The sequence below is a fragment of the Hirundo rustica genome, chromosome 12, assembly GCF_015227805.2.
Source record: "Hirundo rustica isolate bHirRus1 chromosome 12, bHirRus1.pri.v3, whole genome shotgun sequence".
NCBI lineage: Eukaryota > Metazoa > Chordata > Aves > Passeriformes > Hirundinidae > Hirundo > Hirundo rustica.
In genome coordinates this window covers 17,378,994-17,404,697 of record NC_053461.1, presented here as the reverse complement: position 1 = coordinate 17,404,697, position 25,704 = coordinate 17,378,994, and the positions used below count along the sequence as shown (strand labels likewise).

At 52.4% G+C, this 25,704-nt stretch overlaps 1 protein-coding gene across 1 annotated transcript in view; it reads left to right on the top strand.

The window, feature by feature from the left end:
• The first annotated feature begins 23,848 nt into the window (after positions 1-23,848).
• Positions 23,849-25,704, top strand: part of RYBP (RING1 and YY1 binding protein) — a 41,630-nt gene continuing 39,774 nt past the window's right edge. The window contains exons 1-2 of the mRNA XM_040076581.1: positions 23,849-23,973; positions 24,814-24,939. Coding sequence (XP_039932515.1) covers positions 23,942-23,973; positions 24,814-24,939 — 158 coding nt within the window. The 5' untranslated portion in view covers positions 23,849-23,941. The remainder of the gene's footprint in view (positions 23,974-24,813; positions 24,940-25,704) is intronic.

The window sequence follows — 25,704 nt, the reverse complement described above, 5'->3', positions numbered from 1 at the left end:
GTTCTTTCTCCTAACTGTAAGTAATGGGAAAGCAGATGTTTAGGGCCATATTCAGCAAGGCACTGAGGTATCTAATGGCCACTGAAGGGTTTGTGGGCCCCAAACACACATATTCAACTCCCTTCCTCCAAAACCCCAAATCCCAAAATGCGGGGGTTTTTTCCACACGATGCTCTTTCGTCAATTTGAGATCAAACAAATGAGCAGATGGCAAAACTGCACCTGCAACACCTCTGCCAAAGCTTCCCCTGGACCCAGCTCCCAAACCGCCCCAGCTCCTCCTGACAGATTCGAGGTTTTATTTTGTGGTTTGAATTTTTTGACTGGGCATCTTTGTGCAGACAGCTACAAAGGTGCCCAGCACTCCCACCCTGACCGGGACCCTCCTCCATAAATCCCCAGGATCCCACTTGTGCCTCGCTTTCTGCCAGTCCTGCTGGGAACAGAGCTGTTTGTGTCTCCTGATTGATGGCAGGCATAAAACGCTGCCGCTGAGCCGAGCGTGGTTTATTGCTGTGTAATTCATCCCCGGGGGGAGGCGGCTGCCCTGCGCCCCGGCCGTGATACCCGGCGGTGCTGATGGATGGCCCCAAGGCCGCCGTGTGCCCCGCGGTCCCCAGCTGTGCCCCGTGGTGGGACGGGGCTGGCAGGGGGGGAGAAACCCCTGGGACTGCAGGAAGGGTTTGCTTCAGGCTGGAGCTCCGCCATGCACTGTGCCAGGGGGTGGATATACTGCATTTTTATATATTTATGTCCACGTATACAACTTCCCCTGTGCTCGGCACTGGTGAGGCCACACTCTGAGTGCTGTGTCCAGCTCTGGGAACTCAGTTCGGGATGGACATTGAGTGCTGTGTCCAGCTCTGGGAACTCAGTTTGGGATGGACATTGAGTGCTGTGTCCAGCTCTGTCCCCTCAGTTTAGGATGGACATTGAGTGCTGTGTCCAGCACTGGGAACTCAGTTTGGGAGGGACATTGAGTGCTGTGTCCAGCTCTGGGAACTCAGTTTGGGATGGACATTGAGTGCTGTGTCCAGCTCTGTCCCCTCAGTTCAGGATGGACATTGAGTGCTGTGTCCAGCTCTGTCCCCTCAGTTCAGGATGGACATTGAGTGCTGTGTCCAGCTCTGGGAACTCAGTTCAGGATGGACATTGAGTGCTGTGTCCAGCTCTGTCCCCTCAGTTCAGGATGGACATTGAGTGCTGTGTCCAGCTCTGTCCCCTCAGTTTAGGATGGACATTGAGTGCTGTGTCCAGCTCTGTCCCCTCGGTTTAGGAAGGACGTTGAGATGCTTGGAACACAAACCCTGTGAGGAAGGGCTGAGGGAGCTGGGGTTGTTTATCCTGGAGAAAAGGAGACTCAGGGGTGACCTGATCACTCTCTACAACTCCCTGAAATGTGCCTGGATCAGCTGGGGTTGGTCTCTTTCTCCAGGCAGAAACTGACAGAATGAGAGGACACAGCCCCAGGCTGCCCCAAGGGAAATACAGGTTGGATATTAGGGAAAAGTCAGAAAGAGTGATGAAGTACTGGAATGGCCTGCCTGGGGAGGTGATGGAGTCACCATCCCTGGACGTGTTTAAAAACACTAGATGTGGCACTTGGTGCCATGCTTTAGTTGAGGTGTTAGGGCTGGGTTGGACTCGATGATTCTTGAAAATCTCTTCCAACCTAATGATTCTGTGAATTCTGTGAATCTAAAGACCCACTCCTCAGGTCGGGGGGGTCAAAAATCTCCCAATTAACTAAAAATTAGCCACCGGGCCAAGCAGGGGGCAGCCGCCTGTGGGCACCAGCAGCTGTCTCAGGGCAACAGGTAGCAGAGGCAGCGTGGTGGAGGAGCATCCCATCTCCTCACGCCTGACCTTTGTCTGCCCGAGGAAGGAGAGCGATAACTCACCGGCAGCACTGCCACCACCGCCTTAATTGGGCTCATCTCACGAGTGGAGATAAAGGTCGCAGCTGAACTCGTAGCTGAGTTCAGCCAATATGTTCTCCATATGGACAAGAAATGTTGCTTTTGTGTTAGCCATGTGCTGGAGTAGGGCTTATTTTATTTTTTTTTTTTTTTTTCTACGGGGTTTAAAACTTCGATGTAGCTAAGCACCAGTCATTAAAAGTAGCTCCAGCTATGAGAAGAACTTATGGTATTTATAGGCAGTTAAAAGAAATTGCTGCTTCCCATTTAATGCTCCAGTTCAGCGAATCGCTTAAGTGCAGGGTGAAATTGCAGCGTGTGATGAATCCTCCCCACACTGGGCATGTGTGCACCTTCCCGTGCTCTCCGAGGGACTTAAGAGTGCTCTTAAGGAGGGAAAAAGCAATATTTATGGGCTTCACTCCGGGCTGGGCTGAATCGAGGCCGTTTTATGAGGAGAAAATGTAGCGATATTGCATCAAAAGCCGTGTTATTTATAAAGAGCTCTTCTGACGGTAAGACAATTGTGGGGAGCGATCAAAGAAGGTTTGAAAGCCACGGCGAAGGCGTTGTTTGTGGCACATGGGAGAGGACTCCTCACCTCTCCTGCTTATCTGCTGCTGCTGCTCCCAAGCCAATATTGACACGGGCTCCACGCCGCCGGCTGAAGGGCACCGCGTGTTTAAGTAGTGGTATTTAACATAACAAACACGCTAATCATTGTATCAACACCCCTGGCCGGGAGATCTCGCATATCTGAGGCGGGGTGCAGCCCCTCGGAGCTGGCTCTGTCCCAGAGCAGGGGGTGGAGGGCATCCTCTCCTGACCCGGCTCTGGCAGGGCGAGGAGAGGTGGGGAGCAGCGGTGCCCAGCACGTCCCCAGCCTCCGCCACGCTTCTCCAGCGAGCCCTGGCTGAGCAGGGAGCAGGGTTTGGGGAGCTGGAGGCTGTGTCCTGACGCTGAGCACCCTGTCCTTGCGCTCTGAGGAGCATCGCTCCCCCGAGCTGGTGCCCAGGGGAGGGAACGGGAGGGTCCCGGGATGCTCACGGTCAATGCAAGCAGCAGTGGGACATCTCCCACACCCTGCTGCCGCTGGGCACAGCTGAAAGCCGGGCTAGAAAGCTGAACTCGGAACTGTAGAGCCGCTCCTGGAGCGAGGAGGCAGGGGGAGGCGTGGAGCTGACACGGAGATGTGGGGTGCCCGCAGCCCAGGTCCCAGGGACACTGCCCGGGTCCCCCAGCTGCACGGACCCGCTGGGACAGCAGGTGGGAAGGGGAGCGAGAAGGAGGGAGGGGAACCCCACGTGTCCCCGTGCTGAGGAGCTCCACATGTCCCAGTGTGCGGGTCTGGGGATGGCAAAGCACAATCCTCAAGGCTGTGTTGTGAGCCAACCTGCTCTGACTTCCTCAATCCTTTGCAGGAGGATTAATTTTTTTTTTTTTTTTTTTTTTTTTTTTTTTTTTTTTTTTTTTTTTTTTGCATTTTCGCCTCCCTTTTCAGGATTTTCTTTTTCCTTTTCTTGGAGTGCTGGCTTTCTTCAGAATATAAATGCCTGAATAATCTCAGCTGATCTTTCTTCACTCTCCTCTTGGGACTGAGGTGTGGAAGATAAAATTCCTCCCCCTCCTTCCTGGAGACACAGTTTATCCGAAGAAACCCTGTTGCTCTCTGAAGGAATGCTGTCCAGGGGAGCTCAGCACCGGTGCCCAGAGCAGGTTCCAGCCCTGGCCAGCCCGGGGAGGTGGGAGCAGGGCAGGATCCTGCAGGATTCCCGGGGGTTGAGGTGAATTTCGATTGCTTCCTTTGCAGATGCCAGTAAGGCTGTGACCCAAGGGCTCAGGAACATCTCCGGTTCCTGAATTTGCTTCCCTTCGAATCCTCAATGCCAAAACCAAAAAAAAATAAAAGGAAAAGGAAAAATAAAAGAGAGAAGTAGCAAGATCCCAAGCTGTTTTGGTCTCACAGCACTGGGAGCTCAGGACCGTTTGTGTGGGAGATGGTGAGGGCAGCCCAAACACGGCTGGTGGGGCAGACCCCCTCCGAGCTGCCTGGGAGGGAAACCTGCATCCAGGACCAGTCCTCCTTCAGATATCTGTGAAAGCTTTGAGCCCTTGAAATCCATTATTAACAACTCTCTTTGACTTCAGCAGGAGCAGGATTTCATCTTTAGTCCGAGTTTTGAGCAGAGAAGGGATTTCAGCTTGGGGAAGCTGGGCTGGATTAATCTTTTGTGTATAAGCTTCAAACATCTTTCACATTCACTTTAGCTTTACCTGTGTTGAACCAGGAAATAAATAATGGATATGGGAAGTAGGGTAATGCATTGTGGCACTGAAACCCTGGAGATGGCTGAATAATAAATAAAAGCCTTTTATCAGTGGCTTATGTCCTCGCTGGCTGTGTATCAAGCTGGGCAGCCAGAAGAGCTGTGCAAGGGTGAAGGGAGAGGAGAGGAGAAGGCGGCGGGAGCGCAGCAGCTCTGGGGGAAAGCCCCTGGGACAAACCAAGAGCAGCAGCAGGCTGCCAGTGCACTGCTGAGGGTGGGGTTTTGTGCCACAAAGCACTGTCCCCCTCTCAGGGGGCTGTTTACAGGACAGCAGTGAGACAGGATTTGGGGAGTGTTGCTGATTGCCGGGCTGGGAGGTCCCAGCACACCCACCAGGGGAACATCAGCACCTGCAAAATTTAGAGGGGAATTCAGCTCAGAGGGACTAGCGTAGAGAAAAGTGTTAACTCCTGACCTCCATCGAGTCCGGAGTCATGAATTGCAGGAAATGCTGGGAGGGACCATGGGGAAGGGGAGGACTGAGGGGGAGCCTGAGGCTGAGCTGAACCCCAGGAAGAGAATGTGGGGTAAAGACCCCGGACCAGGACGCTTTTCCAGGGAAGCAGAAGCCAGCCTGTGGCCCTGCACCACGCTGCTGGGAGCTGTGTGGACCCCAAGAGCCACTCAGCTGCTCCACACAGAGATGCCTTGGAGCTGGAACGAGGCGTTGGCAGCTGCAGGCGCTGATCGCTTCTCTCTCTGCACATCTGTCTCCAAACCCTCTAACTGCATTGTCGCTATTTGCAGCAAACCACCCCTGTTTTCTACTTAATGTTTGTCTCTGAGGAGTGATCCCAGCGGGGCTGGCAGGTTTCTGGGGCTCCTTGCCCCTGTGTGTGCTCCTGGAGGGTTTGGGACATCTGAGAGCGGGAGCAGATGGGGGCTCACCCCACAGCACTGCACGGGGGAGGAGGCACAGGGGGATGAAATCGCTTCCCTAGAGAGAGAAACGCGTGGAGGAGTTTGTCTCCGTGAGACCTGGTGAATCCCAGATAATTCCTGCCAGTCTCCATGGCCGCTGGAGTTAATCGATGCCATTTGTTTGCCTTGGGGGCAGAGGGTATCGATCCCTTTGTGTCCCTCCCTCCCCGCGCGATGCCAGGTGTCTGAAACGTGTCCAACTTGTGCAGGTGCCAGGCCCGAGTGGCAGCTGAATTATCACCTGGGTCACTGGCTTGCTGTTGGAAATGCACAATAAGCTGCCAGCCATGAAAGAGAAAGAAGAAAAAGCCAGACAAAACCCCCCAGCAGCTGCAAGCCCTGTGTGCCTGCTGGAGAAAAGCGTGGCCGGAACAATGCCCTGACCCGTGCGCTGGGCTGCTGGAGGGGGTGTCCCCATCCCTCGGGGCAGGGACCCCCTCCACGAGCGCTCTTGGCAGGGGCTGGCTCCACGTGGCCGCTGCACCCCTGGGAGGTGGCTGTGGCTCCCTTGGGATGGCTTTCCCTGCTCTGCAAGCGGCGGTGGCTGCGGCACAGCTCTCCCCCTCCTCCCCCTTCTCCTCCTCCCTGCAGCTCTGCTCTCATCCATAAACAGCCTAATGCAATTCCCTCCAGCCTGGCTCTGCAACAGGTACCAGCTCTAATGAGGATGACTCGAGGGGCTGCGTGATGGTTCGTGAGCCGACTGAGCCTTCTCACTGCTGGGCTGCTGGAGGGTGTCCCTGCCCATGGGGTTGGAACTGCAGGGTTTTAAAGGTTCCTTCCTCTCCAAACCATTCTGTGAGCCTGTGGTTCTGCTGGCTCCCGGCATGACAGCTTCCCTGGCAAGGTTTGTGCAGGTGAAGGGGCCCATGAAATTCCACAATGTCCAGGCAGAAAGGGGAGCAGGATGAGGCCATTGGCTCATTGGTGTGAGTGCTGTGTGCTGTGTGTGATCAGTTTATCTCTCCACATACTCTGTGTACATCTCTGTGCTGAGGGCACAGAGCAGCAGCAGCCTCCCCTCTTGGGCTGCTGGATCCAGCATGGTGAATTTTCCTTTGACAGTCAGGACTTTGCCAACTGCTTAAAACTACACAGTGGGTGCTAGAAATTATCTGAGATTGGGATTAAAATATATATATATATATATTGCTGCTTCATTCTTTTGTGCTGTGGTCATTGAGGCCCCGCGTGGACCAGGGCTTTTGGGACAATTTGGAGAAGCAGAAGAGAACTGTACAGAAAACAGTCACAAAACTGCTGGAGATGGGGGCTTGGTGCAAGGTGATCAGCATTAATTTCTCAACCAGCTAATGAGGGACAGAGTTGCCAGTGCCTTTCCAATGCTAGCAGAGCTGCTAAGAGCCAGGCCTGGTGCTTCCTCTGGTGCCAGCCAAACCTGAGTGACCAGAAAGGCTCAGCCCACATTAACTGCAGCTGGAGTCTCCCTCCTGTTTGAGCACAGGGATGATCTCAGCTGGCCTTTGGGTGCTGGCACCCACAGAGTGCTCAGAAACCCATCCCTCGAACAGCCTGGATTGAGTGGGAGCTGCCCGTGCAGCTCCGGGAACACAGACAAGCGCTCAAGTAGCAAAGCGTGTTATTCCAGCAGAGCAGAAACATCAGGAGTGCCCCTGCTAGGGCTGCAGAGGCAGGTTTAATGCCTCTTTTGACACACAGCAGGAGCATTAATAGGAAGCAAGGAGCATTTATCAAACACCTGAAGCACTCACCTCTGTGCGGCTGATGGGAGCCAGCTGCAAATGTTTGTATGTGTGCCCTTGCCAGGGAGCAGAGAGGGGTTTCTCTTCTGCTGCAAGGAAATGGTGTCAGGAGTGTGAGTGAGTGTGTTTGGGCTGGGGCTGCTGGGCACACTCATCTGTGGCCCTCGGGCCGGGCAGTGCGGTGGGACGTCACAGCGAGTCAGAGATGGACTGTGAATAAATGGCCAAAGAAAGCTGAGCACAGGCTGGCTCTGGAGCCCCACAGGGCAGAGAGCAGCTCTCCTCAGGTGTTACAACCAGGCTGACTCCATCACCCCGGGCAGCAAGGGGAAGTCCCAAAGCAGGGATGAATTTTCACCGCAGCAGCTGGAATGCTTGCACTCACATTCCTCGATCGCTCCTTTCCATTTTCCTGTGGGAAATTGTAGAAAACGCCTCCCTCCTGTGCCATGTGCCACTGGGGAGCTCCTCATTTCCCTGTGCAGCTGGGAACGTCTCTTAGCAGTGCCAGGCATCTCACCCCCACCGTGTGGCCCTTGGGTACCCGTGCTGTGGGAGACAGGAGCTGCAGGGCCCTCGGGAGCTGCAGGGCTCTTGCAAGAAGCATCTTGCAGATGTCATGATACCAGTCTGATCTGCACCGCCAGCTGTCGTGTCCCCAGGCGCCTTCCCTGTAAGAGGACGTGGGGGGACGAGTGCCACAGGAGCAGCGTCACCCAGGGGTGCTGGGGATGGTCACCACGTTCGTGCTCTTGCTGCTCAGCCAAGCGTCGGCTTCCACAGCTGCTCTCTAGACGTGATTTAAAATCCTGTGCACACGTTATTGCCATTCACCAAAAGGTATTTTGACAGGGCTCTGTGATACACTAATTAGAAACAGTCACTTAAAATCCACATCTGAAATGCATTGTGGAATTGAGGTTCAAGGAGTACAGGTTTGCTACAGACACCAGATTCCTAAAGAACAATTTCCCACACCTAAATAATGATGTTTTCCATCATGTAACATCCATTAGCTATAACTTGGCAGTTGCATCCATCATAATATGGTATTTCGGGGAAATAAATGAGTGTATTTTTCTCTGTGAGAACCAAGGCAAAAATATCTCACTGCTGAAATATCGAGCAGGTTTATACAGTGAGACCAAGCGCAGATTCCTGCTCTAACACATTGATTCAGCCATTAACATACAGCATAGGCTAGCCTGCCTTCTCTTCATCCTGTAACTTCAAAACTAACATTTTCCTAGTTACTTCTTATTAAAGTTGCTTTTAAATCATGCAATCAGCTTTCCAGCATTGTTACTAAACAATAACATGAATCAGCCAGAACAAGCCTGTATTTGTGGCTGTTCCCAGTAGCTGAAGTGCTTTTTAGTCTCCTTGTCTTGGGAGCGTGCTGGCTTTCCTCTCACTTTTTCAAAGTGTTTAAATTGATTTTTCCAAGTTCTTTCCCGCCATACGTGTGTGCCAGCAGGTCCCTGACTTTCTGTTCCCAGAGCAAGGACTGGGGTGGTGCATTTCAGGAAGAAGAGTAACACAGCCCCACACACATATGCTCTCCCTGTTTTCCCCGTGCTGCTGATGGGAAGAGCGTCGACGTTCCCGTCGTACCCCGTCAGCGTCACTTCTGCTTTGCGTTGGAGCGGGATGCGCTGCTCCGCTGGGATGAGCCGAGGAGGTGGAGCAGGGGAGAGTTAGCTGTGCCCCGAGCAGCACCCCTCACGTGTGCTGCCCGGGTGCCCCTGGGTGCCTGTCCTCTTGCATTTCTCCAGCTGTGAGCTGGGAACGAAGGCAGTGCTTCGCTGGAGGGATTAAGGAGCGGCTGCAGCGCTGGCAGCACAGGTAAAAGCTGCACCTTCCCCAACACCTCTGAGGCCGGTGGGATTTGAAGGGGATTTACCACCCCTCAGAAGAAGGAAAGGGCTCATCTGGGCCTGATTTAGAACTGGCCCAGGCTGTAGTTTAACTGCATCCATGAGACTGCTGATGTGAAACTGCTTCTCATCGGGGAGGAGGAAGAGGAGGAAGCAGCGGCTGCCAGATGGGCACAGCCTGTCCCCTACAAGCCTCCGGCCCTTCGAGGGATGCTGCATCATCTGCTGGAGTGCAACTGAGTTGTGGGTGAGGTGAATGACACTGAGGGGGAATGAGCAATACCACTCCTTCCATGCTCCAGCCCCAGAATTTGCCAGCTGGGAATCCTCTCCCTGAACAACAGTGGGGAAAAATGAGTCAGGGATTGGGGATTGTAGTGGGGTATTACCCTAGCTTGCTCTGGGACTGACACCCAGGAAATGTTGTATGAAAACTAGCGTGTTGAGGGATGGAGAACCCTGGGATAATTGATAAACAAACCACATTCAAACAGCACACACTTTGGAAAATGCGCCAGTCAATGATTTCCAGTGATACAATCACAGGATATTTAAAAAGCTTGATTCTCAGCAAGCCTAATAAAAGGGCAGTTCCTGAACCTCAGCTACAAAGTGAGACCGCATGCTGGAACAACACGAGCGCTAATCTCAGGCTTTAATAGACTACAAGAGCTAAAAAATGCTCCTGGGACGACGGCAGCAGACACCTCATGGAGCAAGTGAGCAGCAGAGAGAAACAGGCTCTGGAATCAGCATCTTCCTCCCTTCCACCGGGTGCTGATACAGGAGATGGGGAAACACCAATGGGATCTTCTGCTTCCAACAGTGCAGCTCCCGTTGATTGCTAAAGCAATAAAATCGGCCTTTAGTCAAGCACTGCAAAGTTGCATAAAGCAATATTTGATGGATTACACCTATCAAAACTTTTAGCGAGAGGAACGGTGACAATTAACAGGCTGCGAACAGGATCTTCTCTGCAATTTTTTCCTTGACATCATCAGTAATTACCTGCACTGAACGTGCTGCTGCTGCTTGGCGGGGGCTTGTCAATCAAGAGGCAGCTCAGACCCAGAACATCATAAATTGGCTGTCGTAAACTTTGCTGCCAGACTGAGGGAGAAGCGCTGACAGAAGGGTATGAAGCATCTGCAGAGCTTCACATCCCTCCCCGTGCCCTTGTGGTTGAGGATGAGGAGGGAAATTACTCCAGGGCCGTGCCACACACACCAGCTGAAAATGCCAGTACTTCCAGCTCTCCAGAAGAGCCATCCCACAATTACCTTATGCGAGCCTGGCAGTTCCCTCCGCTGGAGAGATACAAGGTTATTAAGCAAATATGATTAATGAACAAAAGAACCTCTGGCATGCTGGAACGAGGCTCTGAGGCCTGTTGGGCTCCAGGAGGATTCATCAGCTTGTGCTTTGGGAACTGCGTCAGATTTCTGCAGTAATATGATTAACACACTGTGTAATGGGCTAAATCCATCCCAAGCGTCCCTCCAGTTAAGCCTCTGTGCGGACACCTGGGATGAATTTGGCCCCTTTACAGGGGATGCACTTGACAGAGCTGGAAGAAAGAAGGGTGCGGAGTTACCCCTACAGCTGGGAAGAGGGATGGCAAAAAGGATGGAGAGGAGGGACGGGTCTGGAAGGGATCCAGAGCAACCCCTGCCCTCAGCACCCTCCAGAAGCACAGGAGGGCTGTGGGTTGGAGCAGATGCGTGTGTGCCTGCTCTGCCATCCCCACGGACAGCTGGCACCTGCCAGCCAAAGCCCTGGGACTTGGCCACGCTCTCGTCCCCGGCCCCAGAGAACGCGGGGCTGCCAGACCTCCCCGGCTGGGGGAACGGGAAGGATGGCGAGCGCTGCCTTCCTTATCTGCCCGGCCAGATTGCGAGCAGCTGCGGGCAGATAAAGAGCGATGCAGATCGGCTGGAGGAAGGCGTTTGCTCACCCTACAAAACAAACTCGCTCTCCCTTTTCCCAGCGCATTCCCGCAGCGGCCAGGCTGCCTTCTGGGCAGGGAATCTTCTCTGCGGCAGGGGTAAAAGCAGGAGGCTGGATGGTGTAAGAGCCGGAACCCGAGTGACTGATTTCGGTTTGTTTGCAGAGTACTGCTTTATCTCACCCTGTCGGGGTTGCTGCTCTCTCCTATCTGCCCCAGGCTGGGATGGGTGTCCCCCAGCACACGGGTTTTGCTCCAGTACTGGAGTGCTCTTTTGTAGGTAGGCTCTGTCTTACAGCTCGCCTGTGCTGCGCTGCATTAATCGCAATATGATATTTCTTACTCCTTCCAATGTGCCTTCCATTTTGGGTAAGTTCCATGTTTTTGTGCTGTTTTAATAATTTCCAGCGAGTACCTTTGTTTTTTTGTCCTTTTGGATGGCTTCATCTGTGTGTTCGCTGTGGTCCCTTTCTGTTCACTTCAGCCTCGTAATTCCTGAGCAAGGAGCCTGTAGAGGAATTGCCTAGGAAGGGATTAATCGCACCCAGACCTCGTTAAAATCCCGTTGCCACACCAATTCCCCACACTTACAGAACCTGACCGCAGTGTGAAAATTGATATTTATGCCGAGGAGTGTCAATGCACTGCATGTGCACCGTTCCCTGATTTACCATCCTCTGGGGGTGTGAGCTCTGGGGATGCCAGTGAGATGTGCTGGTCTATTTCCAAGCCCCCACGAATGAAATAACTGCCCACCTGGGCCCTTCAACACCAAATGTGATCAGCACATTAATGCTGCTGGATTCTGTAGATGATCAGCCTCCAGCTTTATTGCCTGATTTCTTGCAGCCTGGTTCCTGCAACTTGTTGAGCTGTGTGAAAACAGTAGCAGAACAGTCAGATTTTGCGATAGGGATTGAAAATCTGCTTTAAATTCATTTCACTCAGCCTGCGGTCTCCCTCTGTCCTGCTGGATATTGGGGCAAAGCCTTGGCACGTTGGTGACAGGTTTTCAAGGAGACCCAAACCATTGGGGAAAGTTTTTCCAGAGTGGACAGGAGCCACCATGATCCCTGGGGACCTGTCTTTTCCCTGAGCAGCACATCCCATGGCTGGCTGAAGAGTGTTCCTTCTCCGAGGTCTGTTTCAGAGTTTGGGTTTTAGAGTTTGTTGAAACTGATAAAAATCTCTCTTAGCTACCAGGATTATGACACAACAAAACAGATTTTTTTTGTGATTTTTCTCTACAGTGGAAAAACTCTGCAAAATAAGTGTCTGTTGGCTTTGAAAGTCCCTTGCTCCGATACTCTTACCAGATGGCCGACGGCTCACAGGGATGTGGCTGCTCTGTGTTTGCAACCCTTTAGCTCCCGTGGAGACGTGGCTGTTTTGTCAGGAAACAGCAGGTTCTGCCTGAGATCCTGGCTGTGGCCTCTGTGGCTTTTCGGGGTGCAGGAAGAGAGAATGGGAACCCCACATGGCACACCTGGCAGGGCACAGCCTGCCCAGCCCCAGGAGATAGATACCCGAGGCATTGCTGTGGTGGTGACAGCCTGCAGCTTTTCCGTGGGATGCTGCCGTGGCCTGGAAGAGCATCTTGCCAAAAAAGGTGCCAAGGCACGTGCACTGGAGCAGGGGCAATGGGTGCTGAGCGTTCTAACGGTCCTGGTGTGACCAAGAACGGATCTGTTAACGCAGTGCCTGCAGCTAGGAAAGACAGGCTTATTTCTGTACCTCCCAGGAGACAGGCTGAAGCTATTATAAAGTTATTAAGCTATTATTATGCACAGGTATTAAGGCTGGATGAAGAAGTCAAGCGATAGGAGGGCATACAAAAGAGACACCGCAGAGGTGTGCAGCAGAACTCAGGGAGAGAGATGGGGAGGCATTTGTTGTGGGAAGGGGCTGGTGTATCTGCAGGATCAACCAGAGCCTGAGGAGATAAACTCTAAGTCACTTCTGAGCTCCTGACAAGGTGTGCAAACCATTCCCTTCTGCCATATGGCTGATTTGTGAGGATTCCTGCAGGGAGCCGAGCCAAAGAGCCCCTGTGCTGAGGACATCCTGCTCACCAGATCACTAAATGCTATTGTGCTCTGCAGCATGAGCAGGGACCACCCGAGCTCCAAAACCCAGGGGAAAGCTCACCTGGGGCTGCATTTGTTATGGGCCTCTGCAAGGATTGTGTCATAGCGTGCAGAGCTGGTGGTTTTGGTGTGAGCAAGTGTGCAAAGCCTGCAAGGTCTGAATTCAAGCAGCCAGCTGGAGGAGGGAAGCTCAGCAAGAAAGGGGGATACCTCAAAACCCAGTGTGGGTAGTGTGCTGGATCCACTCAGAGCTTAGAAACTCTAAACACAGTGGGATACAGCAGCTGGACCTTTTTCCAGCAATCTGAGCATCCACCACAGGGAGCAGAGCCAGGGCTGTGACACACGAGTGCAAAATGTTAGTCAGAAAGGACAAATGGAATGTGAAAAACCACCAGAAACTCCCGAAGTGGGTCAAATTCCTTGATGCATCTAACAATAGATGTAGGACGGGAAGGACAGGGTGGATTCAGTTGCGTGCCCTCCCGCGCCTCCCAAAATTTGGGCTGCGCCGTGGGCCCGAGTCCGCGGTGGTGAAATTCAAAGCAGGTGGCTGAAATTGCGGAAGCCAGAGGCTCCAGCTCTGCCTCCTCCACCCGGGCCTGCCTGGCATAATATTATCTTCACGCCTGAGCGAGGAGGACTTGGCTTATTAAACTTGCAAACCTGCCTGGCGCTCGCCCTTGGGTATCGGGGGCCGCCGGCTCTCCGGGGCAGCGCGTTCTAATGCTCCTTTTACGCCACGTCTGCCGCAACGAGGCCTCCTTAATTGGCTTGTGGTTCCCACCAGCACCGCCAGCACAGAGCCAGCGACGGAGGAAAAGCTGCCAGCCGCAGCTCCCGCGCCGTGTTGGTGCATCATTAGCTCACATGTTGTCTCTCTCCCCGAAGACAAACACGCTGGGTAGCCAAAAAGGGCCGTGGGGAGGATGCACAGCGAGATCCGAGGTCAAGAAGTAGGGGGAGCGCAGGTAGTGCTCATTCCCCCGCCCCGCTCGGTTTCTCCGCTCTGCCAAACCCCAGATTTTCAGGGGTATGGGGGAAACTTGCAGTGAAAGATCCCTTTTTTTTCCCCCTTTCTCTCTGTTTTAAAAAGAACGTCCTCCCCCTTCCTTGCTTTAATCACTTTAAAACAACCCTAGAGGAGCAAGACTTGGGTAAATAAATGTGGGAACCAGGGGAGTTCTTGAACTGTTAAAGAAATCAATATAAATCAGAGTAACCTTGCCCTGATGTCTTCCTTATCACCTCCGAAGCTCTACCTGCCTTTGTCTAACAACAATCTCAGTTAATTAGATAATTAATCTAATTATCTAATTAGGTGGAATCACTAATAGCTATTCCACCTAATTAGGCCAGTGGCTGTTTCTCAGCAGTGGTGGTTCTCTCTTTCTGGCTAACCCTCCACCTTCTGCCATGCCTTGAAACCAGGCTCTGACACAATTCACAGCTCTTTGTTTGCTTTAACCAAAACCACCTGGAAGCAGTTTTACTTTTTTTTTCTTTTATTCAGGCTTTCCTTGAATGAAAGCAAGGTGGCCAGTTGGAAAGTAGAAAAGGAAGCTCTCCGAAGATTAATTTTTTTAGCAATGAATGCAGGAAGCTCTTCATTGTTTTAATTCATTCTCCTGATGTAAGATTAATTTTAGCTCCGAACACAACAACCTGTTATGAATTGATCCTAGGGAAGTATATTGCTCTGAGGCTGGGGAAACAACATAAGTAGCTTTTCCCCCCTTTATTTGGACAAGTTTAGCTAACTCATGGCCTCAGTCCTAACTACAGTCTCTTCCCTGCGGAAATGCAGATTGTGCTCCCACTGCAGCTTTCCCAATCCGCCCTCTGTGTGACAGCACCAGGGAGCTGGCAAGAATTAAAACCAGCCTGAGGCCATTGGTCCCCTGGCAGCAGAGTCCCACTGCTCATCTCTGCAGGGATGCTGTGGTTGGCAGCCCCACGATGCGTGGTTTGGATCACCTCTATCCCTTCAGGAGCTGTAGGTGCCTTGGGCGCTGCAGAGCTGCCATACGGCACTCATGGGGTTTTTTTCCCTTTAATGCCTAAATTGGATTTAAGGGCACTTTTGTACATTCCAAAACAAACCAACATCTGTCTGCAAAACAGCCGGGCTTGGCCCTGAGAAGAGATGGATGTGCTCATCCCTCGTACCCAGAGCTCTTCTTCCCTGGGATCCCGCCTTATGCACCAGGAAAAGCCATTCAACATCTGAGTGGTCAGGAACGGAGACTCCTCCAGCCCCAGGAACATTTAATGGTTCACTCCATCCCTATCTGTCACTGGAGAGCACTGCTGGATCCCCTCTGACACCTACAGCCCTAGTGGGTACAACTTGGAGCACCACTCTGGTTGGGCTCAGAGTCACAGAGTCTGTGGGAACCCTGGCTGGAGTCTGGATGAGGTAAAAGGACCAGGTAGGTTCTGCAAGAGCATTTCAGCAGGGAACCCCTTCTCTCACCTGGAAATGCTTCCTTCCTGTAGTGCTCTCAGGTTAATCTGCTGCAATAGCATCCAGATCGATGGTCTGGTTCTGGGGAGAGTCCTGCTCCTGCCTGACTGGAATGATGAGCAACTCACAAACCCACAGCTTTTCATTTTGTTCTTTCTGTATTTGGTTGGGTGTTTTTTCTATATGTATATGTAACTGAAACACTATAAAATGTCTCCTTGGGGTAGCTGGATTTTTCTTTAAAAAAAAACAAGTTATGTATTATATATTTGTTTTTTGAGCTGCTTGGAGCAAAGTTGTCTCAGCATTCTCATTCTGAAACCCCCATATTGAGGTGTTTATTACAGAGTCGTGAAAATCCACATTTAGTTGAAACTTAGCAAATTTTTTTTGGCTTGAAGCAAGTTTTCTTTTGAAGGAGTTTACTATTAAGTGTTTAAAAGGGTTTTTTTTCCCCCTTTCTCTGTATTTTTCTTTAGGAAAAAGGAACACCTTCCAGAACTGGGTTCAGAAGCAGAAGGCCAGCTCTGCAGCAAGTGTGAAAGCTGAGCACAGAGCTGCAGCCATTCATGCTTTTTTCTGACATCTGTTAAGAGAATGGGAGGAAGGGAAATCAGCTGTACTCTACAAGAAAAGAGGCTTGTTGTTGTTGTTTTGGTGATTTCTGAGTAGCTGCACTGCCCTAGATGCTGGTGATCCCCACACCAGCTGCACAGAGCACAGCATCTCTGGCTGCCTGGCGCTGGTACCTTCACACACCCCAGAGCAAGCCAGCTCTGCTGTACCTGGGAGAAACTGAGTGTGCAGCAGGCTTGTTGCTGCTGTGTGACTTAGATGTGTATTGAACAACAACATTCCTGACAGGGGCTGGGATCATGTTGTTACAGTTCCACTGGAGTAACACAGCTACTGCTGCTCTGCTTAGTGCTATGGCCTCAACAGTGATGACAGTCCATACCTTGCTTTATACTCCCAAGCTTGTCTGCTTTTTCGGGTGTGCAGACCCAGTGTTTCCAAAATGAGGCTGTGCAGGTAGATAACCAGGTTTATGCAACCCCTGCTAGCAAAGTGCACATCCCACAGAGACAGGAGAAGGAGTCACTGGGGGGAAATGGCTGTTGCTGTCCGGGGGAACCCAGCCAAACTGCTCTGCCCCTTTCCAGCCTGCAGGCTGGGAGAGAGGTGTGAGGATGAGGATGGCCAGAGCAGACAGCCAGATCTCAGGCTGCACATCAGCAGGACCAGCCTTAGTGACCTTGTGTTTGCTTATGGAGGTGGACAAACATCTCTGTAGAGAGCCAAGACCTCCCTGTGCTGGTTCCTGAACTTGAACCCAAATGGGATGGCTTCTGACATTCTGAAATACTGCAGACAGAGCTGATTCAGGGGGTTTTTTCCCACTTCCAGGTTCTGGCAGCAGCAAGAAGCGGGAGTACCAAAGTCTCCAGAGTGAGCCCGCTTTCTCTGGCTCTACTTTGCAAACTCAGGAAGTTTGAGGAGGTCTGATAATCACCCTTACCTTGCTTATTTATCAGCTAAGTCTCCACCCGAGGGCGTTCCCAGTGCCCTACCTGAGCTGGCTTTGCTCACACCACGGTGCTGGCTGGCTGCCACCACAGCGCTTACTGAGGTAGGAACGCACACCTTTGGTACTTTTGGTCCCATCCTCCTGTGCTTTTCCCCTTTTTGCTCTCCTGTTGAAGATGCTTCAACAAATTGCTGTTTGTGCTGTGGAGATAGCAATGGACTGCCACCACTTTGTATCACAGATAGGACAATTTCACTGTGGTATTTAAGATGCCTGGCTCGAATACCTGTGGTTGGACTGCAGGTATTTGACTTTGGTCAAGGTGAATTTGACTTTACCTGGGTGAATTTGTGAATCAAGGGCGAATTTGACTTTACCTGTACTGGGGCTTTTCGGGCCCTTCCACAACACGTAATTCACTTAGGCGATTGAATTGCAATGTTGACTTCCTCTTCCCTCACTCATGTTATCCTAATAATTTTTAATATATTTTACCTGGAGGGGGTTTTTTGACACTGTGCTCCCGCATATCATTGCTATGCCGATGTTACAGAGATCTACTGACCCTTTTCCACTTGCTGGGTTTCACCAGTCTGTCCAGCAACTTTGTGCGTTTCCTTATCACAGGCTTCAGTGTTCTGCAAACAGCATGGACCTAGGAGATCAAGGTGCTTTTTCCTGGTTGCTAGCATCTAGCCCAAAGGGGGAGGCAGATTTGGAGATGTCACTTGTTTCAATGGATAATAATCAATAAGACCCATTAGGGAGACAAGTACATACATCACTAAACTTTGACCTCTGCTCTCCAGATCAGTCCCAAGATGCCTATTCATATGCTGGTGGCATCCAGATTGTGCTGCTGCAAAAGCCTCTTTGCTTGGGAAGGGATTATAGATTTAAATTGCACAGCCTTTGCTATCTGTAGAGTACAGCATGCAGGATGCTTAGCTAGAGCCTCTAGTTTTTGTTGGCTTTCTTTACTACTCAGCCAAGTTTTATATTTAATGCTGTTGCATGCAGAGTATTTTATGCCTCTCTACCTTTCAGGCTGTTTTTCACTCCAGCCTGACTGGCATTTTAAGGGTTTACAGACCCAGGAGATTCCTGGCACTGGCTGTTGCTTGCATATTGCTCCTCATCTTTCAGATCCTTTTTCTCCTACGTTGCTCTTTGGCGGGCTGTTTCTGATAGAAAGTTTTTGGCTTGCTGTTTGAAGTTCCTGATAGTCGGCATTTGATCACTTGCTAAATCAGTTCTGCAACTTTTTTTCCAAAGAAACCATGAAAGACTATCTAAAAATAGATTTTAAAAGAAAAGAAAGAAAACTTTAAAAATACCCTTATTTTGCTGAATACAGGAAGTTTTACGTTTTCTGTGAGGAAAAAAAAAGCCCACATACCAAATTTAAAAGCAAATCAGAGATCCCTGGATGTCTGAGAAATCCATTTCTAGGCACAAAAGCTGGATGAAGAGTTTTCTTCTCCCTGTACGTCGCCCCTTCCCTTGGGAGAACATCTACTGAAATCTGCTGGCTGGGAACAAGCCAGATGAGATTCTTTGGTGTGGGTGAGCGAGAAGGGAGAGACAAGACTCCAGTGACAGCATCGGGGTCTGACCTCAGCGGGATCACAGGGGCAGAGGGACTGTGAGCTGCTCCACCGGGTGGTTCCTTCTGCGAGTGATCAAGGTCCATCTTTACACTGAGTGCCTCTGCTCCTCCCACTGCAAAGCTGTTTCTGTTCTGTGTTCCTCTGAAGGTTAGAAACAGATGTCTAGTTTCCATCCCACGTGTCCAGCATGGATCAGTTGTGCTCTTCATTCTTGTCTAAGAGCTCTTTTGTCTAAGGCTGCAATGTGCTGCCTCTTTCCCTAGTGTATTTTACAGTGGTCATATCTCCTCCTTTGTTTCCCCAGGCTGAGCAAGCTGAGTTTGCAGAGACTCCTTTCATAAAATAGGTTTTCCATTCCCCTGACCACCTTAGAAACTCATCTCCATGCTTGTCCCTGCTTGAATGCAGTTTGGTCTTCAACTGGAGGATTATCTGAAGAATTCCAACAAGATCTTGCCTGCGCATTGTTCAGTGGCGTTAAATGCTTCCCCGCCTCTATTCTTTAGTGCTTCTGACACCCCTGCTCGACATTGGCCTTTCCAGGAGCTAAGTCACACCTGTGGCACTCAAACACCTGAGATAGGTCTTCTCCCTCCTTCATGCCACACCAATGAGCCTTTGCTCCCAGTGAGAAAAGCTGATTACAAGCATCCAGCTGTCAAAGTCGGTAACAGCATATTTCACCCCATCTCCATCTTAATTTCTCAGAGCTGCTCTCTTCTTCCCAGTGTGGCATTCTGCTTCTCATCTTCAGGTTATAAGCACAAGCCCTCCTTTTCCTAATGGAGTCATTAAAGGAAATATCAAGTAATGTTCATCCCCAGGCAGTTTTATGAGGACCTCTACCAATTATCTCTCCAACTCCTTCTTGCTTCAGCCCTTGCCCACTTTGCTATGCTCATGCTCCCAGCTCAACTAAAAATATCCCATCTGACCTTGCATCCAACTCATTCCTGAAGTCTGGAAAATGGAACACTGTGTGTTAACTTCTGCTTATCATTTTCCCACCCCCCAATTATCAGCAAAGTCTCTGAGTATCCCTGTATTAAGCCAAGATGGTTGTTCAGTCAGCCAGTTTTGCTGGAGCGTGCATACGTCTCTGTGTTGCACGAGGGCCATCCATCAGCCAGCTCTGTGTTTACACAATCCTTAGCACAACGCTTTTTCCCAAAAAGCTTACGAACTCAGCCTGGGCCACATATTCAGAGGTGTGGTCAAGTGCTAAGTGAGATTTCCAGGAGTAGTTTCCTCCTGACTTCTCTCTGGCATTGGCACCTGAAGCCGATGGCAGTTAACGCCGTGCTTTGAAAGCAAGAGAAGGTGCAGTTTGTTGGTCACCAGTGCCTCTGGGCAATGCTTGTTTTCTGGTTTGGTGTTTTATTTTGTGGTGAAGACTTCCAGGCTTCTGAGCATAGGCTCCTGCCTGCCTTGCCAAGGATGCTCTTATGTATGGCAAACATTATGCTGCTTTGTGTGAAACCTGCTGGCTTTCACACAGCCTCTTTTTCTTCCACCCTTGGACAGTTTCTCCTCGTGCTGGAAACCTGTGGAGGCTAAACACATTTAACCCTCTTCAGGAGGACACAGCGAAATGAATGCTGGCTGTTAAGGCGCTCTTGTGTAGCTGGTTCCCCATTTCTACCCTCAACTGCTAATTTCCCGTTCTACCCACTTCTAGTAAAAGGTGCTAATTGTGTGGTGATACACAACTTCCCTGCCCCAGAGAGCGACAGCATCACTTGTGATCCTTTTAGGTCTGGCTAAATTAATAGAGAGATCTGTGTCCTGAGCCTGATTCCAGCTCCTATATAAGAAATTCCTTATTAATGCACAGAAAATTAATTTACTAGTGGTTAGGCTTTGGGCTGTTCAGGGCAGCAGTCACTTCTGAGAAGTTACGCATGTCTGATGCAAAATTACAAAAAATGTGTATTTACCACAGTGACCAAGGGGGCTGAGAAGCTCAAGTTAATATTTATATTTGGCATTGAACCCTATGCACAAATAATGACTTTGGCTGGGTGCAGCGTCCCCGTTTGTTTTAAAATCCTTTTATACTGATGGTCCAGGTGCAGGCAATTACCCCTGCACTCTTGGCACCCCGGGTTTTGGAGGTCTCACTGTGCTGAAGAAGTTGCTAACAGGGTGTTTATCTCAGGAGCCCATCTCGGAGCATCTCTGGGGAGGAGGATGGACTGTCACACCGTGGGTTTGGACAGTTGCCCGTTTTCAGGGCTGAAGCAGGAGAAGCTGCGATGCCATTGGGGTGAGGGGGATGCCGAGCTGCAGAAGGGGAATGAAGCTCCATTTGTCTCATCCCAATATCTCCATAACTGATACGAAGAATGTACTGAAGTAGTTTTCTCTGGACTCCCCAGCATAGGCTGTGGCTGCCAGGTTGGCCCAAGAGGTTTGTGGCCTGTGCTGTGAACCTGTCCTCCTCACTGCCATCTCTCCTGTGCCCTGGAAACTCCTGCAGCCAGTGTCCCTTTACAAGGTTTTAGTCATTAAAAATCCACGTGGTGAGGGAAGGCTGGAAAGAAGTTGGTTGACAGGAGCCTCTCGCAGAGTACTCTTGAACAAGCACACATTTGGCATCAATGAGAAAGTAGCATCTTCTGGAGGCAAGGGTGGGAATTCCATCAGGTGGATTTAGCATCTGCCTAACATCACTGTGAAGTTCAAACCATTTAGCTGGAATGAGTTTGGTTTGAAAACTTGTGCCATGTGGGAGCCTGGAAAATTCAGTCCTCATGGTTTTGAAAACCAGACTGCTGGAGTTAAGGAGAAGTGTTAAATAACTTGTCCAAGGCTGCCTTGCAAGGACAAGAGAGACCAAACTCCATGAAAAACCCTCAAATGCCAGAGAGCCGCACTACCTGTGCCACCTCAGTGAATTTTGAGGCTGGCAGTATAACTCGCTGTGCTAATACCAGAGTGTGAAAGAAATACCCCCACCAAGGCACTTGCACTTCAGCTTGACTTTATTTTCATCTCTGACTTCTGTCAGTGGTTCCTGTCCTGGTGTGCTGGTGTCAGGAGAGGTCAAGAGGGAAGTGCTGCCTGCAGGACACAGCATCCCAAAAGCTGTGTCTGGACCAGCCCACCGGTGGCCATGCACCCCTCTGGAACCCTCCATGAAGGAAGAGACCACCAACTGTTGCTTGAAGGTTGTTCAACAAACTGGGAATGATCTCCTGATGGATGTATGGGATTGAATGAAGTCATGCTGTGCTTGGCTTGCCAAGTTTTTAACATGTGACGTTGAAAGCATTATTTGTCGAGGAAGGAAGGTTTCCAGGGGAATTGATAACGAAGGATGTAGCAGGTTTTTGAAAGAAAACAACTTTTGCTGTGAAAACAGCAACCCTGAAACTTTTTTTGAGGAGATTAACTGCTTTCTATAAATAGGTCACAGCTCCCTGCTGTTTCCACAAAAATTTACTGTATGCTCGTTGTGGCTGTCACTCTGCTTGACACAACACTGTGTAGCTAAGGGAAACACCTGTGGCAAAAAATGGGAGTCAGACCATGCCTAGGTCTCCTGCTGTCTCAAAATTTCAGTGCTTTCTGCCTTTCTGTGCTTCTCAGGTTCTCCACTGACCCTGTCCCCAAGAATGGTGATGTTCTTGTCCCCGCACTCTCCATTGTCATGAAGGTCTGGTAGCGATTGCTCACCAAGTCTCTGCTTATCAGACCCCAAAAGCACTGCAGATTCCCAAAGCAAACGCTACAGCTATAATCTAAAAGAGCAAAAATGTTTGGAAAACAGCAGATGCAATGGGAAAATGACACTTCCTACATGTGATAATTGTGCAACCTTAACTCTGCCCTTGGAGTATGTCTGCGTCTTGCTGTATTGTTCAGGAACTTGTGTGGTGAAGAAAATGTCATTGGAAGTCTGTCTGGAAATTAAAGTGGTTGGTGGAGGTGCCAGCAAGGGTTAAATTACCTGGGTGGGGATGCGGGGGCTGGGTAGGGTAAGTGGATTACACGCTCTTAAATACAGTAAATACAGGAGGGGGCTCTGTCAGCACGATTTGACTGTTAAAATGGGCATCGGGGGAGAGAAAAACCTTCTGTGGCTTGCGAGTCCAGATTCCTAAAGCTTTAAAGCACAGGACACGGTTAGGTTACCTCCTGCCATGTAGGTGCCTATCCTGCTTTAAGCCACTTACATCGGTTTGCTTTCAAACGATAACTTTCTTTTTTTCCCCCCTTGTAGTCAGCCACAGATTAACTTTGCTCAGACTGTCTCCACGCTCTCCCTGCAGCCCCGCTCACCACTCTCTCACAGGTACAGCCCTGTTCAGCCCACGTCCCTCCTGCCTGCCCTGTGGATGGAGTTTGCTGTTCACTGATGGGAGATGTTTGCTTGGCTTAGTCACCACTGAGAAAGTGGAAAAGCACAGTGGAAGAATGTCTGCGCTGCAAGATGTGCGGCTGTACCAACTTTTTTGCCTCCACTCATCGCCCCTTGCGCCATCCTTCCTCAGCTGCTCATGGCCCTCCATCCCCTCTGGCTGCTGCAGAGGAAACGGCCCCATGCGAAAGGTGCTCAGCAGAGACAGCGACAGCTCATGCCTGGCGTGTCACCATCCCTGCCAGCGCTTCCACAGGCCGCAGGGGGCCGAGGGGAACCTCAGGGCAGGACTGCTGCTTTCGGAGAAACCCCGCTTTTTGAGAAGGCCACTTTTCGGGGACGCCGCGCTTTGCCACCTCGGGAGTTTTGCAGAACCACAGCTCGCGCTTGGTGGAGTGGATAGATCACCGAGGGACCGATGGGAACACTTCTGGAAGCTGCACTACAGCAGCGCCGTGCGAACACCTTGGCCTCTGGGCGGGCCGCTGCCCTGACCCCGAGCCCGAAGCCGGCTCACAGAGGTGGCAGCCGAGGCATCCGTGAGGGCACCGGGAGCCCGTCCCCGAGGTCAGGGCACGCTGCCTCCCTCCGCCCAGCCCCTCCGCTACTCCCAGCGCAGCCACCGGGCGGGCGAGCCGGCCCCGGCCGCCTTTCCCCTCACGGAGCGGGCCTGCCGTCCCGCCCGCGGCTGCCCCGCTCCCCGGGGGACAGAACGGGCGACGAAGCCTCCGAGGGGGCAGGGACGGGAAAAGGAAGGGGCCACCCGCGGGCTGCGCGGAGCCCGAGCCCTCCCGGCGCGGAGGGGCGGCCCGCGGGGGCTCCGTGAGGGCGGGGGTGGGAGCCGGCGGGGCGGCGCAGGGGGCGCTCCCGGCTCCCCCCCGCTCCCTCCTCGGCAGGGCCGGCGGCGGGGCCGCCCCCATTGGCCGCGGCGCGGCAGCAGCTCCGCCCGCCGGAGCGGCGCGGCGCGGGGAGGGAGAGAGGGAGGGAGGAGGAGGAGGAGGGAGGGCGCCGGGCTGCGCTGCGCTGCTAGTCCGGAGCGGAGCCTGGCAGCGGCAGGAGCGGCGGCGCGGGGTGCGCAGCAGCCGGAGCCTGCTGGACGGAGGCAGCCCCGTCCCCCCGCCCTCCCTCCCCTCGCCTCTTTCTTTGTGCGCAGGGCAGGGGCGGCCCCGATCCATGGTCATGGGCGACAAGAAGAGCCCGACCAGGTGAGCGGGGGCGCGGGGGCGGGCGGGGAGAGGCTGTAAGATGGAGGGAGCGCGGCGCGGCCGCCTCTGCCCCGGCCCCGGCCCAGGGGATGGCGGCGGGTAGGCCCTGGCTGGCAGCCGCCGGCGTGTGCTCGGCCCCGGCGGGGGGAGGCGGCGAGGGGCGCCTAAGATGGAGGGAGCGAACGGGGAGGGGGCGGCGAGCCCGCGCCGCCCCGCCAGGTACGCGGGGGGCCGGGGCGGGGAGGGGGGGGCCCGCGGGCGGGGAGAGAGCGAGGGAGGCTCCTAAGATGGAGGGAGCGTGGAAGGGCAGCAGCAGGAGGAGGAGTGCCGGTGTCTCCCAGCCTGCCGCCGGTGCCAGGGCTGGTGCGGTGCGAGCGCAGCCATGGCGGCTCCGCTCGCTCGCACTCCCCGCTCCGCGCACTCGCCGCTCCCAGACAAAGGGAGGTTTAACAAGGTGGAGGAGGGAACGCGCCTCCCAGCCCGCAAACTCGCCCACCCACCCTCCCACCCTCCCGCCGCGGGCGGGGGGACGCGGGCGGCCCGGCCCGGCGGGTTCGGCCCGGCGGGGCCGGGGCGGAGCTCGGCGCCCCCCGCACCTCTCCGGGCCCGGCCCCGGTCGGGGTTTGTCGGCTGCTCCCGGCCCCGCGGGAGAGCGGCGGTGCGAGCAGGCGCTGGGTTTCGGGGCTCTGTAACATGGTTTCTCATGTGTGTGTTTTCTTTCTCTCCTCCTCCTCCTCCTCCTCTCTCTCTCTCTCCTCCTCCCGCCGCCTCTCTCCTCCTCCCCAAACACACACGTACACACACACGCTTCCCCTCTCCCTCTCCCTCCCCCTCCTCAAGGCCGAAAAGGCAAGCCAAACCTGCAGCCGACGAAGGCTTTTGGGATTGTAGCGTGTGCACCTTCAGGAACAGCGCCGAAGCCTTCAAATGCAGCATCTGCGATGTCAGGAAAGGCACCTCCACAAGGTACGTCCGCACCTTTCAGCGCGGCTCGTGATCCGCGCTGGGCTGCGCCGACTTGTTGATTTTTTTTCGCTGTTGCCTGGGTATCGGCTGGCTGCATCCCTTCTCTCCCCCGATGCGGTCCCTTCTGCCCCGGTTCAAAAGCTTGTGGATTTCAAAAATTCACTTTCAAGCGTTTAATCGGAGCTGGAAGACATGTTTTGTGGATGTGGCAGCAACCTGAATCTTTCTGTTGTTCTGTGCTTTTTTTGTTGTTGTTCCTGGTGTACAGAGAGCCTTTCGGAGATGCACAGGCAGCCAGAAACGCTCTGACTGTGGTTTGGGGCAGACGGTTTTCTGTGGTTTGGATAGAGGTTTACCTGTGTTCTCTGCAGGAGCAGAAATGATTTAGGATTAGAGAGCGAGAAAGGAAACGGCAGAAAGTAAAGATGCCGTGAGAACGACTCCCTCCCTGAGATGTTGATCTCTCGGTGACTGTTGTCATCAGAAAGGAATTGGCTTTGTGCTCAGTGTGGGAATGGTGCGGGATTTTGAAAGCTTTAGCTGTCAGGTCTCTCTGATTGCCTTGCTCTGAGAAACTGTGGAGGTCTTTGTGAGGTGGTGAGTCTGGCATGCAGGAGTTAATTTAATCTCAAAAAAGCCCCCAAAGTTGCTCTTTCTCAGAGGGTTTGGAAAGTTTGTCCTGGAGGTATCAGTTGGCGCTAAAGAAGGCATGTGGTGCTCTGCTTTTCCTTTCTTTTTGTGATTGGTTCTACCATGTTGATTTCT